General features: G+C 47.8%; 10 protein-coding genes across 10 annotated transcripts; 7 read left to right on the forward strand and 3 right to left on the reverse strand.

Moving 5' to 3' along the window:
• Window positions 1-270: 270 nt before the first annotated feature.
• Window positions 271-3237, reverse strand: FIESC28_07649 (uncharacterized protein; the record flags this gene model as incomplete). Its single annotated transcript, XM_031161789.1, has 4 exons — window positions 271-1641; window positions 1693-2647; window positions 2903-3025; window positions 3074-3237. The coding sequence occupies 4 exons, from the start codon at window positions 3235-3237 to the stop codon at window positions 271-273; spliced, it is 2613 nt and encodes an 870-aa protein (XP_031014135.1).
• An 811-nt stretch (window positions 3238-4048) lies between these two features.
• On the forward strand, window positions 4049-5248 carry FIESC28_07650 (uncharacterized protein; the record flags this gene model as incomplete). Its single annotated transcript, XM_031161790.1, has 1 exon — window positions 4049-5248. One exon carries the CDS (start codon window positions 4049-4051, stop codon window positions 5246-5248), a length of 1200 nt encoding a protein of 399 aa, XP_031014136.1.
• Window positions 5249-5459: 211 nt separating this feature from the next.
• FIESC28_07651 (uncharacterized protein) lies at window positions 5460-7436 on the forward strand (the record flags this gene model as incomplete). The annotated part of the gene is made up of 1 exon (XM_031161791.1): window positions 5460-7436. The coding sequence occupies one exon, from the start codon at window positions 5460-5462 to the stop codon at window positions 7434-7436; it is 1977 nt and encodes a 658-aa protein (XP_031014137.1).
• A 1681-nt stretch (window positions 7437-9117) lies between these two features.
• Window positions 9118-9318, forward strand: FIESC28_07652 (uncharacterized protein; the record flags this gene model as incomplete). The annotated part of the gene is made up of 1 exon (XM_031161792.1): window positions 9118-9318. One exon carries the CDS (start codon window positions 9118-9120, stop codon window positions 9316-9318), a length of 201 nt encoding a protein of 66 aa, XP_031014138.1.
• Window positions 9319-10427: 1109 nt separating this feature from the next.
• FIESC28_07653 (uncharacterized protein) lies at window positions 10428-12246 on the forward strand (the record flags this gene model as incomplete). The annotated part of the gene is made up of 5 exons (XM_031161793.1): window positions 10428-10696; window positions 10744-10899; window positions 10949-11063; window positions 11117-11296; window positions 11344-12246. The coding sequence occupies 5 exons, from the start codon at window positions 10428-10430 to the stop codon at window positions 12244-12246; spliced, it is 1623 nt and encodes a 540-aa protein (XP_031014139.1).
• Window positions 12247-13214: 968 nt separating this feature from the next.
• Window positions 13215-14766, forward strand: FIESC28_07654 (uncharacterized protein; the record flags this gene model as incomplete). The annotated part of the gene is made up of 5 exons (XM_031161794.1): window positions 13215-13304; window positions 13358-13401; window positions 13451-13838; window positions 13888-14052; window positions 14110-14766. 5 exons carry the CDS (start codon window positions 13215-13217, stop codon window positions 14764-14766), a joined length of 1344 nt encoding a protein of 447 aa, XP_031014140.1.
• Window positions 14767-16791: 2025 nt separating this feature from the next.
• FIESC28_07655 (uncharacterized protein) lies at window positions 16792-17422 on the forward strand (the record flags this gene model as incomplete). The annotated part of the gene is made up of 3 exons (XM_031161795.1): window positions 16792-16841; window positions 16887-16956; window positions 17060-17422. The coding sequence occupies 3 exons, from the start codon at window positions 16792-16794 to the stop codon at window positions 17420-17422; spliced, it is 483 nt and encodes a 160-aa protein (XP_031014141.1).
• Window positions 17423-17711: 289 nt separating this feature from the next.
• Window positions 17712-18323, reverse strand: FIESC28_07656 (uncharacterized protein; the record flags this gene model as incomplete). The annotated part of the gene is made up of 1 exon (XM_031161796.1): window positions 17712-18323. One exon carries the CDS (start codon window positions 18321-18323, stop codon window positions 17712-17714), a length of 612 nt encoding a protein of 203 aa, XP_031014142.1.
• A 300-nt stretch (window positions 18324-18623) lies between these two features.
• Window positions 18624-19973, reverse strand: FIESC28_07657 (uncharacterized protein; the record flags this gene model as incomplete). Its single annotated transcript, XM_031161797.1, has 2 exons — window positions 18624-19570; window positions 19640-19973. 2 exons carry the CDS (start codon window positions 19971-19973, stop codon window positions 18624-18626), a joined length of 1281 nt encoding a protein of 426 aa, XP_031014143.1.
• Window positions 19974-20319: 346 nt separating this feature from the next.
• FIESC28_07658 (uncharacterized protein) lies at window positions 20320-22628 on the forward strand (the record flags this gene model as incomplete). The annotated part of the gene is made up of 4 exons (XM_031161798.1): window positions 20320-20354; window positions 20410-20932; window positions 20983-22524; window positions 22572-22628. The coding sequence occupies 4 exons, from the start codon at window positions 20320-20322 to the stop codon at window positions 22626-22628; spliced, it is 2157 nt and encodes a 718-aa protein (XP_031014144.1).
• Between the last annotated feature and the right edge of the window lie 128 nt (window positions 22629-22756).

Consider the following 22756-nt stretch of genomic DNA (forward strand, 5'->3'; position numbering starts at 1 on the left):
TACCTTTGGTCGTATGTATTATTTGCAGTGCAGTTGCGCCCTATACACCAATTGTGACAGAGTGCTCACGTTCGACTAGACTTGCAACTTTTCGAGAGTCAAAACTTGCGGCATATCAGAATTGATGAACTTGAAATTCAATTGCAAAAGGGAGTGTCTCATACCAAACATACCATCATCTCGATCGTCGCCAGCACTTCAGTTCATATATTCAATCAACTCCCCTACTATCCCGATTTCAAAGGCGCATCCATTTGAGGTTTTTGAAGGTCAGTTATCACGTCGTATCAAAGGCGCATCGACTGAGAAGCCAATAGGTCTAATACCAACGACAACAATGTCATCGTAAGCAGAAGGACTTTCGTTGGAATCAAGAAACAACACGAGTCCCGCTTCTTTTCTCTCAGGACTGGGCAACCTGTTGACCTGGACAAACTTGGTTCCTTTATCCTTCAAACCCGTAGCCCACACAGGACCCTTCTGGTCGCCCACTGCAACAGATTGCAAACCAGCCAAGATATTATCATCAGTGAGCCAAATACGAATACTCTGGATTTCTCGTCCGCCAAAATTCCATTCTGTTTCAGAGTAGTGGACGCAATCTGTGGTTTGCGGATCATATAGTTCAGGGAAGTTCTTGCATTCGCACAGTTCCTCCTTATCGAAAAGAGTCGGTCCAAACGATGATTCCCCAAGTTTCGTTGTCCCGTGCCTATCGCGCTTTTCTCTGGGGTGGTTTTTGCGATCGACAAACATGGCGACGAGGGGAAGTTGTCCGGACTTTGGCGTATGACAAAAGGTTGCCTTGACCGTCCTTATAGGTCCCGAGAGATCAAGATACGACACGATCCTGCGATCGGACCTTCTGCGTCCATTGCGATGAAAGAGTTCATAGGAACTCCGTTCCCTCCCGAACACGGTTTGGGGTCCCCGGCTATTGACAATATGGGGTATACACAGTGGTGAGGAGGTCGAGTCGAGATAAACATCCTTTTCGGGACCATCTGCGAGGTTCAACTCCACACAGCTAGATGGTACAAGGTTTTCAACCAGGCAACTGTTTGGTAGGTCGTTGCCAAGAGCAGCTCCAAAGGCAGTCATCTGGGGCTTTCCGGACTCGGTATAGGACCACGCAGCAGATAGTTCACTAATGAAGCTTTTCGCTGGTGCCCATCTCTCAAGCTCGTTTCCTATCAGATGGGGTTCGCCATCCGTTCCAGGTTCTCCCGCAATTAACTGACGGCCTTTGCGAGTGAAGAAGCGGAGCCCAACGGGCTTACCATTGGACTTGTGTACCCAGCACCCGATGATCCAGTCGTCCTTATCAGTCTTGCCCTCAAAGGCGAGGTACTTCATAGTCCTTCTGCGGGGTCCTATAACGATTCTCTTTAATCCGTATAGATTAAGCTCGAAGCCTCCCAGGTGAGTGTCTACACCGAAAGACTCTAAGCAGTCCAGGTCGAACTCGCGTTTTGCAAGGATGAGATGCTGCATAGCAGGTTGTGCATTTGGCTCCAAGGCCAAATGATTGGGACGTTTCTCCACATCGATGTACGCCTGCAGTCCTGGGATGGGTTTCGGGGGAGTGCAGCCACGGTCGACAAACCGGGCATGGCTCCCAGGAGGAGTTTTGCTGATGGGCTGGCAATAGAATTCTAGGCGTTTGATCGGTCAGTTAGCGGCCCAATCTACTGAGACGCCAGCCATGAAGTGGCCAGGAGGGGCTTTGTAGACTTCTGGGGTAAAGCTATGACATCGACCCAGTTCAGCTGACTGTCCGTTGGTGAGAACCAATTTCAGACCCTTGATTTTGGTCTTATGACTGTATCCTTCCTCGTACGGTATAGTCAGTTTCGTGTACACGACAACTTCTCTTATCCAGGTGCCCTTGGGTATTGCAAAACATTCGGTGCGAAAGTAACGTCCATTGTTGTAATGACGTCCATTGTTGATAGGGGAGTCGAAGGGAACAGCATGTGGGCCCATAATCTTTTCCTTTTGGTCTCGGTCTTCCGACATTGTCACTCCGAGCCTGCCCAGGGTGGAGTCCGAACCCCCGGACCAATGTGCTGTTATGACGGGTTCGCACTCTGCGAGGCTGCCGTAGTAGGTGAAGTTCGCATTCTCCCATTTTGCCGCTGGTGTTGCATCGTACAACTCAGGCGGAAGTTTGTTGTTTCCATCCCCGTTCTGAGCTATAACTGATTTTCGGTGTACATCGTTCTGATCGCGACGCGCCTCCAAATGCGGCATGTGCTCCTCCATGATCTTGTTGCAAATCTTCCAGATACGCGCTCTGTTCTGGAGAGCCGGAATAGCTGGCATGTTCCACTCAGCGCGGCCGTATTCACTATTCTTGAAAGTTTTGTAGAGGCGCTCCCAGTTGACACCGTTGATCGGGCGATAGAGAAACTTTTTGGCCCAGGGCAGATCGTCATTGAACTTTTCCAGCCAGGTTCTGTGATGCTTTAACAACTCTGGAGTGAGTGGTTGCGATTCTGAAGAGGGCCACCCGACCTTTGCAAGCTCGATCAATTTGCCCACCAACTTGTCGACATCTTCGATTTTATCTGGTGACAAAACAGCATACTCGGATCCCTTCTTGGCATTCCAGAATCCGCCGTTCTGAAGTCGAGCAATCGGAATGCTGTACACCTTTTTATGGTGGACGTAACAGACGGAGACGTAGTCGTAGTCGAGTGCCCGTACGAATCCATGCTCCACGGTGCAATGAGATTCAAGAGTCTCGTAAAGAATATTTTCCTGGGGCCAGGGCCCTGGCACTTCATTCAACATTTGGCGACAAGAATAATGCAGGGGAATGACGACTGGTTGTCCATTTAGGGGGAGTATCTATCATTGTTGGGGGTATTTTCAAACTGCAAAGCGGAAATTGACTTACGCATCATAAGTTTTATCGTCCTCGACAGGTAGTTTGCGGGTATTCTTGAAGCGATCCGTTGTCCCTTCCGTGAGGCGGGAATGACGTGCGTCTTCATGCTCGTAAGACAGAGACATCGTTGGCCTAACGCTGTCAATAACTGGATAGATCTCGCTCGATAATGTGACTTACAGCCCGCCTTTCGTGTTGTAGATGATGAGCCCGACGTCTGCCAGCCATTCTACCGTACTCGGTTTAACGAGATGAGGAGAGTAGGTATCAGCACTTGAGGCATTCCATTCCAGACGTCCGGTTGGGGCACCGCAGATAGCGCAGAAACAATGACTTTTCGTCATCTTGATAAGAGTGTATCGAGATTTGTGAGTGACAATTCTAGGAGTAATTTCGCAGGCTGGATAACACCACTGGGGCGCGGTGGGGTTCTTGTACAGTACTTGAAACTCCAACACTGAAACAAGGGACGCGTTGAGTGGCAAGTAAAACGCGTTGGAAAGGCGGGGGTGGAACAAAGAACTACTCCTACTTAGACAAAAAGCAATCAAACATAACTCGCGACGACTGGCTTTCTACGCGTCTTCTCGCGACAGATGACATCATGCGGGCGTTTTATCTGCTGACATACATGAAAATGGCCCGACTATTGAACTTTGTCTCCCTCCAATATTATTTAGAACAGTGGTTTGATTCTGAGCCCAGACTCAGAGTAACTAACATGTTTAGTTTCCAGGGTTCATTATAGAGGGGCACAAGTTTTGAATAGTAGTTCAGCGATTTCAAAAGTTACAGTCCGGTTCAACATAAAAGACGTTATGAGCGATAAAAGACGTTCATTTTGTGATTCTGACCACTAGTTATCTCCTCAGTTAACAACTTAATTAAAGCTCAGCTTTGACTCTGCTGCCACTAACAACTAAACATGTGACTATGCCAGTGCCACTAACGGCTTCTAGCTCCTAACGGAAAATACTTTCGCCGATCACCAGGTCATAATTTTCTACTTTTTATGAATATCAACCTTTCAACAGAGTTGTGGACCGATTACATGGAATAGTCACAGCAACCCAATTTCTCCCAAATTGATCACGGAGCGTCACATCTCCGGTTGCACATTTTGATTTTTTGTGTCGCACTCAGTCAAAATTCACCATGGGTCAATTCAAGCGCCATGCACAATCACAACCAAAGCACGGAAAACCGTTATCCAGCGGTGCATCCAAGGCACCAATCCCACCACCAGTCAACCGTCCAGGATGGAGTGGACCAACATATCTACACAAAAACCCCAAAAGGAAGCCTGCAGCAGTGAAGGAAAAGACCCAAATACCGCAAATCCAGAGTCTATCTATTGAACATCAACAACTCATTCTCGACACGATCAGAACTTCATTTCCTGCAGTGGATGATTTCAGTACGTTGACACCAGTGCTACGTGAGGTCAGGGAAGCCCTTGAGCAGAAGGACTACAGCAAGGCTTTCGGAAGTGAGGAGTTCAAGGAGGCTTATACGATTCGTTGGAGTCCAAGTAGAGCTCTTACTGCTGCGAATGTGCTGGCTTGGATTTGCAGTGAGATGAGCGAGGCTGCGTGGGTTCAACAGTTCCTTCTGGGTGAAGAGCCATCCAAGATCGCCTGTATTGGGCGAGGAGGATCTGACTTGTTAGCATGCGTGACATTGCTGAAGCACTCACACCAAGGCAAACTCGATGAGATCCGTCAGTCAGAATCAGCTTCTTCCGACGCTGATGACAAGGCCAATGCTCTGTTTGATCTCAGCCTAATCGATAACCACGATTGGTCAACCATTATCACAAAACTACAAAATACTCTCACAGCTCCTCCACCTCTTTCTAAATACGCAACCGAAAAGGCCAAGGCTGCAAATGTCTCTGCTATCCCACCCCAAGTCTTGAATCCAACACTCAGCCAGCTCAACATTCTCGAAAGCGAAAACACAACTCTGCAAGGGCCCAATCCGACATTGATCACCCTCTTCTTTACACTCCACGAATTCTACTCGATCTCAATATCCAAGACCACAGCATTCTTAAAGAGACTGACTTCAGAAGCTCCTAAGGGGAGTCTATTGCTTATTGTAGATGGCCCTGGAGCCGAGGTCGCACTACCAAGCAAAGGGGAAGGGGAAGAGAAGAGATATCCACTCGAGTGGCTACTTTACCAAGCTCTGCTACCACCCAAGAGCAAGGATTCAGAGGAGGAGGTACAGCCAGCTTGGAAGAAACTTATTGAAGATGGCCATGAAAAGGAGTATAAGTTGCCTGCGGGATTAAGATATCCAGGAAGCTTAGAGAATACCCGATTCCAGGTGCATCTACTGGAGCGTCTATGATAGCAAAGTTTATTTTATGAATACCCGAGTACTGGTTCCTCTGTGTCTTATTGGTTGTGTTTGCCCAGTGATTACCGTGCTGCTGACGCTAGCACTGTGCTGTACTTCAGCTTTTCGACACACAAGCCCTTGACCGAACTTACTTGTTGAAATACTCGCTCTTGGACTCTGAAAAACCTCTTCACATGGGATCAGCTTGTCCGGGCCCATTATGAGCGATCCACAGATTCTCCAGTATAGCTCAGTGGAGTTAGACAATGCATCCACCGAGATCCGGCTCCTGGACCTTCATCCGCCCCAGATAGGTGAGGTCGACGACCGGGTCGCCTCAAATTGGAACAAGCCACTTATTTGCCGCCTCTATAAGACCTGTATTACGGATCCTTGCCCTTACAAAGCTCTTTCCTACGTATGGGGCGAAGGCAGGAAAACTGAATCAATATGGGTTGTCAGCTCACCAGGGAAAAGCGGGGAAGCCAGCATTCCGATCACAGAGTCACTTGACACTGCACTTAGACACCTTCGCAAACCTGACGAGACCGTCACATTATGGATTGACCAGATCTGCATTAATCAGGCAGATAACAAGGAGAAGGGCGAGCAGGTCGCCATGATGGGTAGGATCTATTCAGAAGCCACACAAGTCATAGTATGGCTGGGCCCAGCAGCTGATGGCTCAGATGGCTTAATGAATGCTTGGCAAGACGTTGGTCAGAAAGCACGGGACTTCGGCCTTGATAGTTATATGACACCGCAAGGATTCCATGCCATGTCAGCAATCATGAGAAACGAAGACCCGACCGATGAAACGACAAGGCGGTTCCAAGTCTTGCTCCAACATACCGTGGGTATACTTGCTCCTCTACTGAGAGACATCGCTTTGAAAGCTTGGTTCGAAAGACCGTACTTCTCACGCGTCTGGATCATACAAGAGTTCTGCTTATGCCCAGACACCGTGTTCGTGTGCGGCACGAGAACAGTTGCAGTCGAACTTATCAAATTGGCAGTGACAATCCTCCAAATGGTTGTCAGTAACATGCTTGATGGACAATTCCCGAAACTTCAAGAGCCTGAACTCCTGTCTGAACGATTGGCAGATATTTCTGAGGAGCCTATAACGCGGCTGTTTTCTTGTCGTACACGTCAACAAAACGGTCGCGGAGATGAGTTGCATATGCTACTACGCAGGATGTTTGTAGGTCACGATACACGCGCTACTCAACATCGTGATCGCGTTTTTGCACTTCTTGGTCTTGCTGTTGACGTGGAGGAACTCGGTATTCAAGTTGACTATGAGTCTCCTACCGAGCGCGTTCTAGCGCAAACGGCCAGGGGACTTATTGAGAAGGCTGGAAGGGTCGATATACTCTGCTGTTCCCAATTCCCAAAGCTACCGGATTTTGTTGGTTTGCCCTCGTGGGTTCCTGACTGGCGATCGAACTTGCGACCCTCTTTTTACAACATCAATGAGCGAATGAATAAGCACATATTTTTCGCATCAGGCAACAATAGCATCGTTGAAATCGTCAAACCCACCACAGAGAGTCCATTTCTTCTTGGCCTTCGCGGTTACACGGTTGATGTGATTGACAAAGTAGCCGAAGGCGAAGGTTGGATAGACCTTTCTTGGGATCCGGCTCGGCTTCTAAGCTTCTTGGCCCAAGTAGACGCGTTGTGGCAGGAAAGCATGGAAAAGCCAATCGTAATTGACGGCCCAACAGAATCGCGTAAGGTGGAAGCTAGATGGCGTGTCCCGATTGGCGACTTGTATAAAACAGAGGACGGGGATGAACACAGAGCGACTCCAGATATAGCCAGATCTTACCGCCGATGTGTGCAAGAACTAAAAATGTTCTACCAAATGACTCTGGGGGAAGATGAATTGCAAGACATTGAAAATTGGGAAACGCCTCGGGATGAAGATAAAAAGATAAACTATGACTGGGATATGAGGAAAATGGAGGGTAAAAGACCGTTCCTAACACAAATGGGTTATATAGGAATGGGGCCTATTCAAGGAAAGCCTGGTGATTTAGTGGTTGCCTTTTGCGGTGGACACATTCCCTTTGTACTACGGCCCGAGCCAGATGGGCAAGACATGTTTTCTTTTGTGGGCGAGGCTTACTGTGACGGGATCATGGACGGGGAAGTTACCACGAAGGAGAAACAGACATTCTGGTTGGTCTAAAATGTGAGACTAGACTTTCAGCCTGGGAACGGTATTGGCACAAGGTTCGCAGAAAAGAGGCCCATTGACTTTGACTAACGTCGTCGTGAAGTAAGAAACACCAACAGCGCTTGAGGATTCCTCGCTGGCGCTCTCTGCGCAACGGGAGTATAGAGCAACGTAAGAGTGCTTTGATCAACAAGCGGGTTTAGCTCAGTTGGGAGAGCGTCAGACTGAAGTTAAACTTCAATCACTATCATTCGATATCTGAAGGTCGTGTGTTCGATCCACACAAACCGCAGTTCTTTTTTGCCTTCATTCACTCTAGTGGGTGGGTCTGCTAACCATTGACTTTTTTGCGTGTGTGGATGATCCACAAGGAGGACATGAGCTGGAAGCTACCCTATATACACCACAAATGGAATAAACGCAATAAATATCCTGCCTGTCTGTATCTACTATTAAGAAGTAGGAAAGAGCTATCCTAGATTTGATTTAGTTTATTTGTCTTTAATCTTGGACCAGTCCATCAATTGCGTAGTCACCACCAAAGCATTCAGTCGGGAACTTATCTCATCAAAAGATGACCGTCTGTTCAACACCAAGAATTGTCACGGTTGCCACAAGCTCAAGCCACAATCATGACATCACCCACACTAAACACGTCGTCGCGTCGTGTTCGCGCCTTGCATACAGTACAGCCGTATCAATTGAGCTTTGCTAGTCGCATGTAATTTGCTCTTGTACCGACAGTAAACTCCTATTTCAGAGCCACACTGTGTAATGCTCACATCCCCCAACCTTCATATTGAACGACAGTCATTTCAGGTACATCAAGCTATAGCTAAGGTATCCACACAAGCTCTTGTCTTAGGATGGCGGTCAATGACGCATGTTTCTGGAAAAACGGCTTGTCGATCGGGGATTTGCTGGTCCAGCTGAGACATACAGCCCTACCAAAGCTTTCATCAACTCTCAGTGGCCCAGCTGTCTCAGTGCCCCTCATGCACATCTCATTCAGCTGCTTACTTGCCGACGATCTGAGCTCCATTTACCAGAACACTGGGGAAGGTCTCGGAGTGTAAACTCCTTCCAATTGGCGGAGGAATTGAGTGCTGATGTAGGCGTTAAGATTTGGAAATACCATCGTCTCAGGGTTCTGCAACGAGACGCTGACATTTGTGAGACAGTAACGTTCTTGATGGAGTGCATATGGCGGTCAGTTGTCTTCGAGTAGCCATTGGACATTGCTGTACTGCAATATCAAATACCGGTTATAGTTGCACAGAGGAGATGGACTCGAAAGACCCAGTCTTTGATGCACAACACTGGACTCGGCAATTGGATCCATCCCGCAGTGAGACCGTCGATCGTATGGCGGGAACCAACAAGGTCGCTGCTCATCATCGCACATCTCTCTGCCGTGTCTCACAGGTTCCGCATGTGAAACCAGACTTGGGACGAAGGCTTCTGTCGGGATGCCATTTGCTCAGACAGAAGAGGGGGTTGTGAGACAGGTCAAAGCAGACATCAAAGCAGACAGCTTCACGTACACGTTCGACAGGTATTGGCTATTGGAACAATGGAGAAGATCCTCACTCAAGTATAAAAGAGTTACCATTCTCCTCCAGACTTCTAGAACCATCATCCTCATCTTACAACTCTTCACCAACACTTAAACATCTCCTTTAACACAATCAACATGGGTAGACTTTCCAACGGCGAATGGCTCCTTGTCGGTAACTCCATCTGGAGCGACGACAACGGAACAGAGTTCCGCATGCAACAAGATGGCAAGGTCTGTGTCTACCACGGTGACTACTGTGCCTGGCAGAGCACCCCAGAGCAGAACTGGGAAGCCCACGGCATCAAGATGCAAGAGGACGGCAACCTCGTTATCTAGCAAGTCCCAATTCTCATATCTCACAGTAAGATCACTACTAACAACATGTTTTCAGCGACAACTCTGGCACTGGACATGCTACCTGGCACACCGACACTGCCAGCCCCTCAGGCAACCACACGACTACTCTTGTCGTTCAGGATGATGGCAACGTTGTTTTGTACAACGAGGGAGGCGTCCCCATCTGGGCTACTGCCAGCAACAAGTAGATAGCCATATAGTATCTGGGATGCTTTGGCACTTTACTGCTGATGGAACAAGAACAAATAAAAATATTCATAACATTTGCTGGCATTCCACATCGTGGTAGAGTTAACGCAGCTGTGAAGATAAATCCATTGGAGCAATTCTTTTCATTTCCGTCTGAGATTGTGCTCTATTTCAACGTCGTGATGATTTTCAGCTGGTGTGCTTCCGAGCTTACAATAATAGGTGACATCTCGAGCCAAACTCTTATCCAATAACAAGGCAAGATGGCCGAGCGGTCTAAGGCGCTGTGTTCAGGTTCTACTCGAACTAGTAACGATTCGCAGTCTCGAAAGGGGCCTGGGTTCGAATCCCAGTCTTGTCAGCTTTCTTTTTGCACAACTTCACTCTCATTAGCGTCACCACTCCCGACAGCGACATCGCTGCACTAACTCTCTTTTTGAGTTTCATCCCATAGGCCTTTCTTCCCCTTGCTATTACCGGTGTACCGGTCGAAAGATGGCTGGAAACCGTTGGACCAAAACCTCCACAAGTCCCCTTCTTTCTATTGGAGCGCTTTTCAACACACGGGGGTACCGGAGCCGAAAGCTTCAAACCGCCGATCCTTAACAAATCCAGGTTTCCCCCGCAGAACCCCTGCCCCCACGGGATGCTTGTTCCTTGTTCTACCCCAGATTCTCATGGCCGAGTTTATTCAGAAATCCACGAGTTACAGCCATCCTCGGCTACGGCACCGACCGATCTGCTGGTTGTTGGCTGATTCTAGCTAATACCGAACTTTTGGTCCTAGTCTATTGCTTGGCTCTCCACGAGTATATAATACGCAGTGTAACCTCTGGGGTTGGTTTGAAACTTTGTCTTCTGCAGTGCTGTCAATCTTCCCAATTGTTACAGTAGGCACCATGGCTGACAACAAGAACGATGCGTCTTTCGGAGACGAAAAGGCTGATGTTCTTCATCGAAATCTGACGCCTGATGCGCCACCCGAGGTCATTGCCAATGAGATTGCTCACGAAGTTGAGAACCACAAGTTTTCGCCATGGACCAAGTCTATGTTCCAGCTTTACGGCGTTCTCTTCGTCGCGTACTGCTGTGGTTGTCTCAATGGTTACGATGGTAGTCTGATGGGTGCTCTTAACGGCATGACATCTTATCAACAAACCTTCAACATGTGAGTCGCTTCACAAAGCTTGCTTATCACCATGCTGACCCTTTTAGGAAAACCTCGGGCTCGTCTACTGGAATCGTGTTTATGATCTACAACGTTGGCAGTGTTGCTGCTGCTCCTACCGTTCCTTTCGCCACTGACATGTTTGGTCGCCGAGTCGGTATGATCACTGGTGCTATTATTATCATCATCGGTACTTGTGTCCAGTAAGCAGATGAATCCATACAGACGAACCCTCACTAACCTCGCATTCAGGGCTACGGCGAATACTATGCCTCAGTTCATGGGTGGTCGTTTCTTGCTCGGTTTCGGTGTCTCTTACTGTTGTATCGCTGCTCCTACTTATGTCAGTGAGCTTGCTCATCCCAAGGTAAGAAACACTGAAGAACATCTATCCACCATCAATTACTGACAGGTTTTCAGTGGAGAGGTACACTCACTGGTTGCTACAACTGCATGTGGCCCGTCGGAGCTATCATTGCCGGTTGGGTGACATACGGAGCCGCGTACATCCCAGGTAACGACGGATGGAGAGTTCCAGTTTGGAGTCAGCTTGTCACATCCGGAATCGTCGCCCTTGCTGTTTTCTTCCTCCCCGAATCTGTAAGCAAACCACATATTATCAATTAATCGCCCACTAACATCAATAGCCCCGATGGTTGATCGCCCACGACAAGCACGAAGAAGCCGCCAAGATCCTCGCCAAGTACCACGGTGAAGGCTCCGTCGACCACCCCATCGTGCAACTCCAAATGAAGGAAATGATGGCGCAAATCTCCAGCGAAAAATCTGAACAGCGATGGTGGGATTACCGTGAGCTTTGGAGCACGCACAACCACCGTCGTCGTCTCATCTGTGTTCTCGGAATGGCTATCATGGGTCAAGCATCTGGTAACTCTTTGTCCAGTTACTACCTGGTTACCATGATGAACACTGCTGGTATCACAGCTGAGAAGAAGGTCCTTGCTCTAAACGCTGTGAACAGTGTTCTTGGTCTGATTGGTTCTTTGATTGGTGCTCGTCTTACGGATAAAGTTGGTCGTCGACCTCTTCTTCTCTACAGTATCGCTTTTTGTTCCGTTATCTTTGCAGTCATCACCGGAACCTCCAAGATGGCCGTTGACGACGAATCCAACACCAACGCCGCCAACACCACCATCGCATTCGTCTTCCTCTTTGGTGTCGTCTTCTCCCTTGGTTGGACTGCCCAGCAGAGTATGTACATCGCCGAGACCCTCACAACCTCTACCCGCGCCAAGGGAACAGCTCTTGGAAACTTTGCCTCCAGCTGTATTTCTCTCGTGCTGGCTTACTCTTCCGGCCCTGCCTTCGAGAAAATTGGTTACTACTTCTACCTTGTCTTTGTGTTCTGGGATCTGCTTGAGTTTGCGTTTATTTACTTCTTCTTCCCTGAGACTAAGGACCGAACTCTTGAGGAACTTAATGAGGTGTTTGAGGCTCCTAACCCTGTTAAGAAGTCTCTGGAGCCTAGGAGTGAGGAGACTGTTAGGGCTACCATGGGAGGCAATGAGCCTAAGACTTTTGATGCTTAGATACATGTCTTGTTTAATTACTAGACGGGTAGATTCTCTGCTAGATGTTGATACTCTGCATCTTTATCGTCAAGACTATATATAGTATTAATTCACCTCTGGTCTCTGAGCCACTGGCGTTCAAAAAGGTGCATCTGTGTTTTGCTACATCGTATCACATGTTGAAGAATGACTTATTGCCGACTGTACGGAGGATTCACCAGGATTCAAAATGGCACGATCAGGTTTGTTGACAAACGAGGTGGTATTTGTCAGATTCTTGGCGCTTCCTGCAATGAACCGGGGTCGGGGCAAGGACATCAAAACGTCAAACAAGATTTGTGAATAACAAAGCAGTACCTACAACAGAAAGTATGAAAATCAACGCTCAAACCAAAGATCTTGTTAAAACAAACAATTTAGATATATGATCTTGTGTTCGACGTCGAAATACAGTTTAAGTTCTGACCACACCTCAAAACCACGACCAAATTCGTGTTCGGCTCCGGTATCCCCGACGAAATTATTTTCGTTCCCCGTATGATCATCCCGGCCCGTTCTAGCCATATTACCCCGACTATTATACCCCGCTTCTTGGCCCGAAGATCATGTGCGATGCTCGTAAAAGGAAGGTTCATTTGAAGAAAATCAAGGTCTCCAAATTGGTGTGTCATTGTCACAGCAAAATGAAGCAAACTCCAATGTCGATCATAGCACTATACGATCAGGCACCATGTACCGTCTACCCTTTTCATACAATACAATCACGTAAATGAAGGTATCAGGTACTCAGATCGACGTGATTCAATATGCAGATGGGCTATTTGACTTTCATATGCCGTATTCTTGCATCCGAGTATTTGCATCCGAGTATTCCTAACTGAGAATCACCGCCGATTATAAAAAGTATAAGAAGATGCTGTTGTCTAGACCTTCTAGTGTCGTCTTGGCTCAGACTTTAGCTGCTTCAAGTGACGACGTTGGTCAATATGCGTTACCTCTCTGCACTCTTTGCTGTGCTTACAGCTAGTACGGTTCGAGCTTCTGCTGATATTGTCTCCGGTGCGACATGGACCGCAGTAAGAACAGCCTCGACAACTGACGTATCTTGGCGTGGTGCTAACCGTTCCAGACTAACACTGGCGAACATGTTCAAGCACATGGTCACGGCCTGATGTGGGTATCTTCCTTTGCAAGTCATTAGAGTGGTATTGACCAGATATAGTGAGGTTGACGGAACCTACTACATGATCGGCGAAGACAAAACCGACGGCACCTTCTTCCAAAACGTCAACTGCTACTCTTCCACCGATCTCGTCGAATGGACATACCGAGGCGCTCTTCTCTCCCGCACCGTCGAAGCAGGAGATCTCGGCCCCAACCGCATCGTCGAACGACCCAAGGTTATCTACAACGACGACACCGGTAAATACGTCCTGTACCTACACATCGACAGCTCAGACTACAAGGATGCTCGAGTTGGTGTAGCTACTGGTGATAGTGTCTGTGGAAAGTATACCTACCATCGCAGCTTCAGACCCCTTGGAAAGCAGAGTCGTGATATGGGGCTTTTCAAGGACGATGATGGGTCTGCTTATCTCATGACGGAAGATGTAAGTGTTAACATCTCAGGTGTGATGGTGGAAGCTAATGCAAATATAGCGCGAGTTTGGTACACGAATTATGGCCTTGTCGGACGATTATCTCAACGTCACCGAGATTACATATGAATGGGAGTACTTTGCTGAGTCGCCTGCCATGCTGAAGCAGAACGGCTATTACTTCATCTTCGGTTCTCATTTGACTGGATGGGATGCCAATGACAACGTAAGATTCTAAAACCCGCTTCTAATCGTCCGACGTGATGCTAACAGCAATGAATAGGTCTACAGCTATGCCAAGTCCCTATCCGGCCCTTGGTCAGAATGGACCGAGTTCGCACCCAAAGGATCAAAGACCTTTCAATCCCAAGTCAGCTACATCCAACCACTCGGCAACAACAGTGCAATCTACATCGGCGACCGCTGGGTCTCTACCAACCTCGTCGCTAGCACCTACGTCTGGCTACCTCTCAAGGTCGAAGGCACCAAGGTCACGCTCAACTGGTACGACTCCTGGGCACCCGACGTCTCAAAGGGTACATGGGCCGAAACGAAGACGACAAAGCTTGAAGGCGAAGACGCCGCGCTGGCCAACGACGCAAGAATTATCTCTTGCAGTGAGTGCAGCGGTGGCAAGGCTGTTGGATATATCGGCGGCGATAAGAAGGGTACTATTACGTTCAAGGGTATTAAGAGTTCTGGTGGATTGAGCACTATTGGTATCAAGTACCGAAATGGTGACACTGGGTCTCGTTACGCAACTGTTTCTGTTAATGGCGAGAAGCAGAAGCTTGCGTTCTTGTCGACGAGACACCTTTCTCAGACTGGAGTTAGTACTGGATTCTTTGATTTGGAAGAGGGATCGGATAACACTATTGTTATTTCGAATGATGATGGTTGGGGTCCTGATGTTGATGCGCTGTTGCCGCCAACAGCGTAGTGCGAGGTTGGTACATGTCGAGATGGGATACCATAGCTAGTCAAGTCACCAGTTTCAAGACAACAATTGATCTTTGCAGACAAAAAGAAAACCAATGAATAAAATGTTAACATCAATTCCGCTGTGCGTTCAAGCATCAAAAAGGCAAAAGAGAGGGCTCAACCGGGGATTGAACCCGGGACCTCCTGCATACATGGGAACCCAAAGCAGGAATCATACCGCTAGACCATTGAGCCAGTACATTTTAAGATGCACTTGTGGCAAAGAAACAGAATTATATCGTCAAACCCTTCATTGTATCATAGAAATAATGCTTCGTTGCATAATCTGTCATCTGAACTAAATCTCTCTCAATAGATGCGAAGGCTTGGCAAAGCCAGCGTACGCTTACTCAAGGTACTCTTGCTGGGTGGCGAGCTAAGTGGTGTGTCCTGATACCTGTTCTTTGATCAGAACATGCCGAACAATTCTCCTTGTAGGTGGACGATCATCTGTTCAATGACCCTCTATGTAACTTCGACGCGAACAATTGAATTGAAGAAATCCACCTTCATTCAGCCGTCACCACGCTGGATGTACATAAACTGAGATCGGCCTTGTGCCTTGTCTTATACAGACCATTTGTCTTATCATTGCTATCGTCTGTATTTTGTGCTAATTTCAGTGCCATATCTCTACTTCACCACAACACGTCACCAGCCCATCATGACTAACACACCAACGAAGAAGCCAACTCAGAGAGACCCACGCAGACGACGCAGAAGAAAGCGACGTGTAGCTCAAGCGCAAGAGAAGAGACCAATACAGAGGCGACAGACACCACCACCGATCTCGAAGCACCAGATAAGACCATCAAGCCCAACCAAAGCCTTTGGGCCCAACCCTGGCTGGCTGTACATCTCACCCCAGTGCGCCGAGTTCCTATCGCAAGTGCAATACGAGGTAAGAATCAAAGGAAGTCGCCATAGATTCACGATGTTCAAGGATGCAAGTGAGCGTGACATCTGGCCAGCCCTGAACCTAAGAAAAAGCGTCCATAGGTTGGTTTGGTCGTAGTAGACACAGAATACTAACTACAAATTCATTCCTATTTGGTGATCCTTTTCCTGTGTAGCATTTGAGGCCCACCTTGCCATGGTGTTAGGTCTAGCTGTAGAAATGCCTCAAAGCGGCCTGAACAAACCAGAAGGCCTCAATTAATCACTCATCCTGCCTAATGACGTAGGTAACGTAAATAAACCACTATGCAGGTCATTCATGCACGATAAAAAAAATTCTTTCTGGAGTTGTGACTCAAGTGACAGGCGGTGAAGTTGAGGGCATGACCACTAGCCAACCCCGCTACTCGTTCACATGCTAATATTCCCCCACAAAAAAGTAGGATAAAAGCCACGAACAACATGACAATTTGTGAATTCTTTGTTCTTCACTCTATCTTCTCTGTAAAAGAGTTAAGATGTTTGTGTTTACTACTACCGATATGTCGGTAAAATGAAAGACCTTTTGCAGTGGCTTCCTTTGTTGGACAGACCATTGATATCATTAGTTTCTCTCCCAAGCACCTTCCGGCCAGGACCTCCCCAGGAATGTTTAGATACGGAACCATTGCCTGTCATTTCTCAATCTTGAGATAGATGCAGGACAAATGTCGCTGAACCGGACACCATGCTGTACCATGCCACTGAGATGTGGTTTATGGATAAGGTTATGCTGAATTCCTCCATGGAATTACGATATACCGCTTGTGGGATTCTTACACCTTCAAACTCCAGTATAGATTCGTTTAAGCATTTAGAATATTGTTATACGGACCCACGTCGAGGCGATACTCAAACTGGAAATTCCCTCTCGCTCGTACTTCATCCTTCAATAGACCACCCATGTCACGTTTCGTCCAAGCCCGATTGCCTTCTATCCCGGACAGTTTCACGGCATTCATATTCCCACCTTCGAAGTCCACGATACATAGAATTACTTGGCCCGTCTACGATAGTCCCATGGATATCAATTCCGACAACTCCCACAATGAATGAGCTACCAGGCGAAGGATGTCAAGCAGGCACATGTACATTCTAGTAAGTATATATATCGCCTGTTCACCGCCAACTACTAACACACAGTCCAGACAACAGCTCGACTCGACGACACCCCGACGACCCGAATTTCTCGACCGGGACGCATAGGAGCCCGGTTTGTCGCTGACGATTGGAACACCCGACGACGACCGAATGAGGGGGGAAGGAACAGGAATTGCTGGATCGGCGAACGAACGAAGATTTCGATTAATCGGCAGAACGACGACATGAGCAGGAAAGGACGAGGGGCGACGAACCGAATCGAGCTTGAGATTTCGATGACCGAGGACGATGAGAGGATGGAAGGAAAAGAGCAAGGATGGAGAAGGATAACGAATTGGGATTACACGAACGATATCGACGACTCAACCGATTTTACGTACCGAGCACGACGATTTGTTCAAACGTACCGATCATATATCGCCATTCGTTCGACGACACACGATAGACTATCATACCCCGATGCAGCGACTAGGAATGGGACAGCCATGAATGGGACAGCCGATGATACTGGGGCACGGACGGATGTGGATATGGACTGGAAGGAAGATCGGAATGGAGAGGCTAATGCGGTTCGATAAGAGAAGGTTCAATACAGTTATATAAGAATGAAAGGGACTCGATTAATCATCAGGATACGCACCCAATGGTTCTCACTTTTTCTGAAGCATCATGACTCCTTTGCCCACACAGGACCTTTTTATGTTCAGCCAAAACTTGATGTTAGGGCAGGGCAGAAAAAGGTTCTGTGTAGGCCGAGGAGTCCTGGTGCTTCAAAGACGGTGTCAACGTCGAGGAAGCTGATCCTGATGGTTGACTTGTTGACATTGAAAAACGTTCATTTGATATATGTGCGACATGTGACGTCAATTAAGTATCCATGGGTGTCAAGCCTCGTAAAGCCTCCCACTCCTTCTCTGTCATCCCAAGCTCAATCAAATCATGCCATCCACGATTCTGCCAGATGGTTTGCCTTCTCCTACCCTCCAGTACAAATCCCATACTCTCATACAAATGAACAGCCCTTGGATTGTAGGAAGCCGTTGTGATACCAATAGTGTGCAAGCCAGCATGCTTAAAGCCCCAGTCCAGCATCCAATTAATAGCTTCCCTCCCGTACCCTTTTCCTTGGTGCTCCTTCAAGATTGTAATGCCGATTTCAGCATTGCGGTGGTGCATGACCGAGGGTGAGATGCCGCCCCAGCCGATGCACATTATCCCGATCGGTTGCAATGTATCGTTATCATCACGAATAAAGATGACGACGCCTAGGAGGGAGTCGCAGACAGATTGGATATATGAGTCGCACTCCTTTTGGCCCTTGGGATGTAGGATTGTAGGTGCAACGAGGGCCTGGATGACGGGATCTTGAAGGATTTCTAAGGCGAGTGGTTGTAGTCTTGTATCTGATTTGTCTGCTTTAAGGAATTCCAATCGTTCGGACTTGAAGGCGTTGACGATATCCTTTGTAGTGTAGTCCATGTTGACCGTCGGATTGGAGGGTTTAATTGGATAATATTCTCAGTGATTGATAGATAAATTCGACTGAAAGGCTGACGATTATATATGTGTTGCATGCCGCATATTTCAGCTGACAAGAACTTCATGACATGACATTTCACGCTATTCTCAACTTGGATGCCGGATGAGTCATGCCGGCAATCCACTTGGCGCAACACAATAATCAAATGCAACACAATCAAAAACTAGGTGTCGAGAGATGAGATGGATTTTGAATTACACAGGAACTCTTCCAGAGCGGGTATATAAATACAAGAAGTCTTAGACTTTACCCAATATTCCTTCAGCAGTCTTCAACTTGGCGCAAACGGCAAGACAACCTCCAAACAGACACATAACCCCACTAAATACCGAAACCTCAAAGAATCCTCCATATCGATCAACAAGTGCACCGTTGACTGGTGGCCCGATCAGAGCAGCGAAAGAACTAACAGCCAGACCCATGCCCATGTAAGCTCCACTATCGCGGGGATCCTTGACCACGAGGCCAAAGGCTGCCGAAGCACCAGAGATGATAGTTCCTGAAGTGAAACCAAAGGCTGCTGCGTATACCACTAATGCTGCGGTTGTCTTGGTCTCGTTCATGCAGAGGATGACAACGCCGGTGCAAAGTCCACCAATAGAGTAGATGTTTAGTCGGCCGTACTTGTCTGCGAGTATTCCTGGAATGACTCGGCCAAAGGTTGATGCAGCGTTGGTGATGGCGAGGAAGTAGGAGGCCAAGGTGGGATTGACACCACGCGACACAGCATATGAGGGGATGAAGAACAATGGCGCAAACATGCCAATGAAGAGAAAGAACAGTGAAGTAATAATAAGGACAAACAAAGGATCCTTGAAAGCATCAAGCCGGACAAAGGAACTCTCTCTACTCGGCAATCGAGGTCGAACAGCGATACAGGAAAATGACATAAGGGGAATCATGACGAATCCCATGATACGGATTGACCAACCAAATCCAAGAGAAGAGTCATTTAACATCTTGGATAGGGCAATCGGAAAGACGATACCACCGATGGATGAGCCTGAGACAGCTAGTCCAAAAGCAGCAGCTTTCTTCTTGTCAAAGTATTGAGACAGAGCTGCGAAGGCGGGGATTTGTAGAAAAGCCATTGCAGTGCCCATTAGGACACCTTGAGCGAGCATAAAATGCCAATACTTGGTGCAGAGGCTGGTCATCATTGTTGCGAAGACATACATGACAGCAGCTGGTCGAATCACCTGTAAGCATATTAGCCACGTCTCCTAAGTAATGATGGAAGAACTTGCCCAAGAACCATAACGATCGAACAGAGGTCCACTCAAAGCTCCAGCAGCAAATTGAATGAAAGTTGAGACCGAACCAATCCATGCAACAGCATCTGCAGAGTGCCCTCGGAGCTGGTGGGTCATATAATATTCTTGCATGACGCCGAAGGAATTGGCGAAGCCGAGACAGGAGAAGAAGATGCAGGCTGCACCTGCCGCGACGAGCCAGGCTTGTAGACCACCATCGGGGGCGGGAGAGACATCTTCTTCGGCCTTCTCAGTGCAGGGTGTTGAGGCCTTGGGGTCTGTTGAGAAGTTGCTGGGTTCTTCAATGTTTGCCTGTGGGGTATGCTTGGATGACATGGTGCGAAGTTGTTTGATTTTGAAACTGTAAGGGAATGTAGCAAATGTTTAGAGTTCTGATTAATAGCTATTGAGATGATAGGAATAGAGCCTGGAGTGCTCGAGAGATCGAATATTTTATATTCTCATCGATTGACAAATTAATAAATCCTTTGCTCTTACACATGGGCGGAATACTCAGAATTGTCCAATCAAACGCAGCCGGAATCGGACTGTAGTCGGAGATAAGAGTTGGAGTCGGTGTACGGCCGACCAAGAAAGCCTTCAGCGCAGATCTCACCTTGACTAACTATCCAATTTCCCGCTCTCATTCTTGCTTCAATTCATCACCTTAACAACAATTATCATGGAGCCAATTCGTCGTCGCCGAAGACCAGCTGTGTAAACCACTCCCCTCTGAAGACTCCAATTGATTTATCTTGCTGACTATTCGCAGTGCCTGCACGTTATGTCGCAAGCGTAAAATGCGCTGTAATCGGGAATCCCCTTGCAGCAATTGCAAGCGCTCGCGACACGGCGAATGTGTCTATGACAATCCTCTTCCACCACCTAATCCAGTTCGCAATACCAACCGGGTCTTGGCACCTGATATTTGTGGCGCACTGAATACAGCATCGTTACCAACGCCAGAAGATCAATCCAGCACTAGCCGGTCAGCTACGATCGCTAGTTTTTCGTCACCAGCGTCGACAACGCCGCATTCTGATCTTCCGGAACTTGAGGCGTTGAAGAGTAAGGTTAGGTTATTGGAAGATCAGCTAGCGAAATCTGCTACTGCGACTTCACATACGCAAGTTTCTACGCCTGCTTCGAATTTGGAGACGACTTCAACGCAGTTGGGTGGGACTTTTCATGTTCATGCGCAGAGTCAGTTTGGGGGTGCGATGGTGATACCGCGTGCAATTTCTCATAAGACGAGATTATTTGGACAAAGTCACTTCGTGACTGGGCTTCCTTTAGTAAGTATCCGATGTCGATGAATTGTTTGCACTGGGACTGACGGGTTTAGCTTCGGGATATCATGGAGATTATCGACGAGCACACGGATGAGACATCGGATCTCATCACAGGATATCAGAAGTGCAAAGCCATGGGGAAGCACATCAAGAAGCTTCGCGTACCAGTATGGCCTACGCCACTCACTACACATCTGGTTTCTCGAGCCATTTCAGACAGTCTTGTTGAATGCTACTTCGGCACGATAGAGAAGCTGCACCGCGTATTGCACATTCCGACATTTCAAAAACAGTACGATGGGCTATGGGCTTCTGACGGCGAACCAGATCGTGAGTTCCTGGTTCAGCTAAGGCTTGTGCATGCCCTGGGCGCTATAACATACGACGACAATTTCTCGCTACGAGCGTCAGCTACCCAGTGGATATACGAAGCACAAACTTGGATTTCTGAGCCAGAGTTCAAATCGAGACTAGGCATCCAGTTTCTACAGACAAACATTCTTCTTCTTCTTGCGAGGGAGACTGTAGCTGTTGGTGGCGAAACCATGTGGATAGGATGCGGTGCGCTCCTCAGAACGGCTATGTCAATGGGTTTACATCGAGATCCAACACATCTCCCACAGACTCCGACTTTTGTTTGTGAGATGCGGAGAAGAATCTGGAACACTATTCTCGAATTGTGTTTGCAGTCGTGTATGAGCTGTGGAGGTTCACCAATGATTTCCATCGAAGATTTTGACACTGAAACCCCTGGGAATTATGATGATGAACAGATTATGAGTGACAACCCGACATCCAGACCCGATGGTGTTTTCACTCAAAGTTCAACTGCGAGGGCCTTGCGAAAGACTTATTCCTCTCGTCTCAATGTTGCAAAGTTGCTCAACGATCTTCGACAGGGCGATTCATATCAAGAGACATTACGGCTGGACGCAGAACTCAAAGCCTCATACAAAGAAGCAATCCAAACTCTTCAAACCTCCAACAAAAACGGCAACTCACCGACAGATTTCGATCTTTTTGCAATAGACTTTATAATGCGTCGCTACCTCAGCGCCCTCCACTTCCCCTTCTTTGGCCTCTCCCTCAAAGAACCAAGCTACGCCTTCTCTCGAAAAATGTCCATCGAAACAGCTTTCAGAATGTGGTCCATCGGCCGCAACGACAACAGCGCCTTCGCCCGTTTCGTAACTTGCAGCACTGGTTTCTTCCGTACTGCTACTTGGTTAGCCAGTGTAATGCTCCTCCTCGATCTTCGCAACCAGGTCCAAGAAGATGATACACTCTCACCGACTCCTCTGCAACCAGATGTTTTCAACATGATGCAAGATTCAAAACCGTGGACGTTGAAGTGTGTTGAAGCTGGTGAAACGAATATCAAGGGGCACTTGATTACATGTTTGTTGCTGGCGCAGATCCGGGCTACTATGAATCGTGCGTCGAAGGAGGAGATGGCGCAGGGGATGATACGTGCGGGTGAGGAGGCTACGAGGGAGGCTTTGGGGGCGTTTGAAGCTTCTGTTGTTCCGTTGGAGCCGGATGGTGGGGAGTTTCAAGCGCCGCCGCTTGATTTTGGGGAAGATTGGGATTTGATGGTAAGTGCCCCTTCTGATATGCAATGGTCGATACTGACATTTTGTAGCTTACTGATGGATTTCTCAATGGTGGGGCGGGTGATCCCATGTCGTGGATTTTCTAAAATGGTTACTCGGGGTCTGCTAGTGACACATCTGCCGATTTTCAAAACGGTTTAGAAGTTATAGAACAGTATAAAGTGAATACAAAGCTTCTTTCATAAATTGCATCCTTCCTAAAATACTCAAAGAA

Source organism: Fusarium coffeatum (assembly GCF_003316985.1).
Source record: "Fusarium coffeatum strain FIESC_28 chromosome Unknown BRIP53273_contig_172, whole genome shotgun sequence".
Taxonomy (NCBI): domain Eukaryota; kingdom Fungi; phylum Ascomycota; class Sordariomycetes; order Hypocreales; family Nectriaceae; genus Fusarium; species Fusarium coffeatum.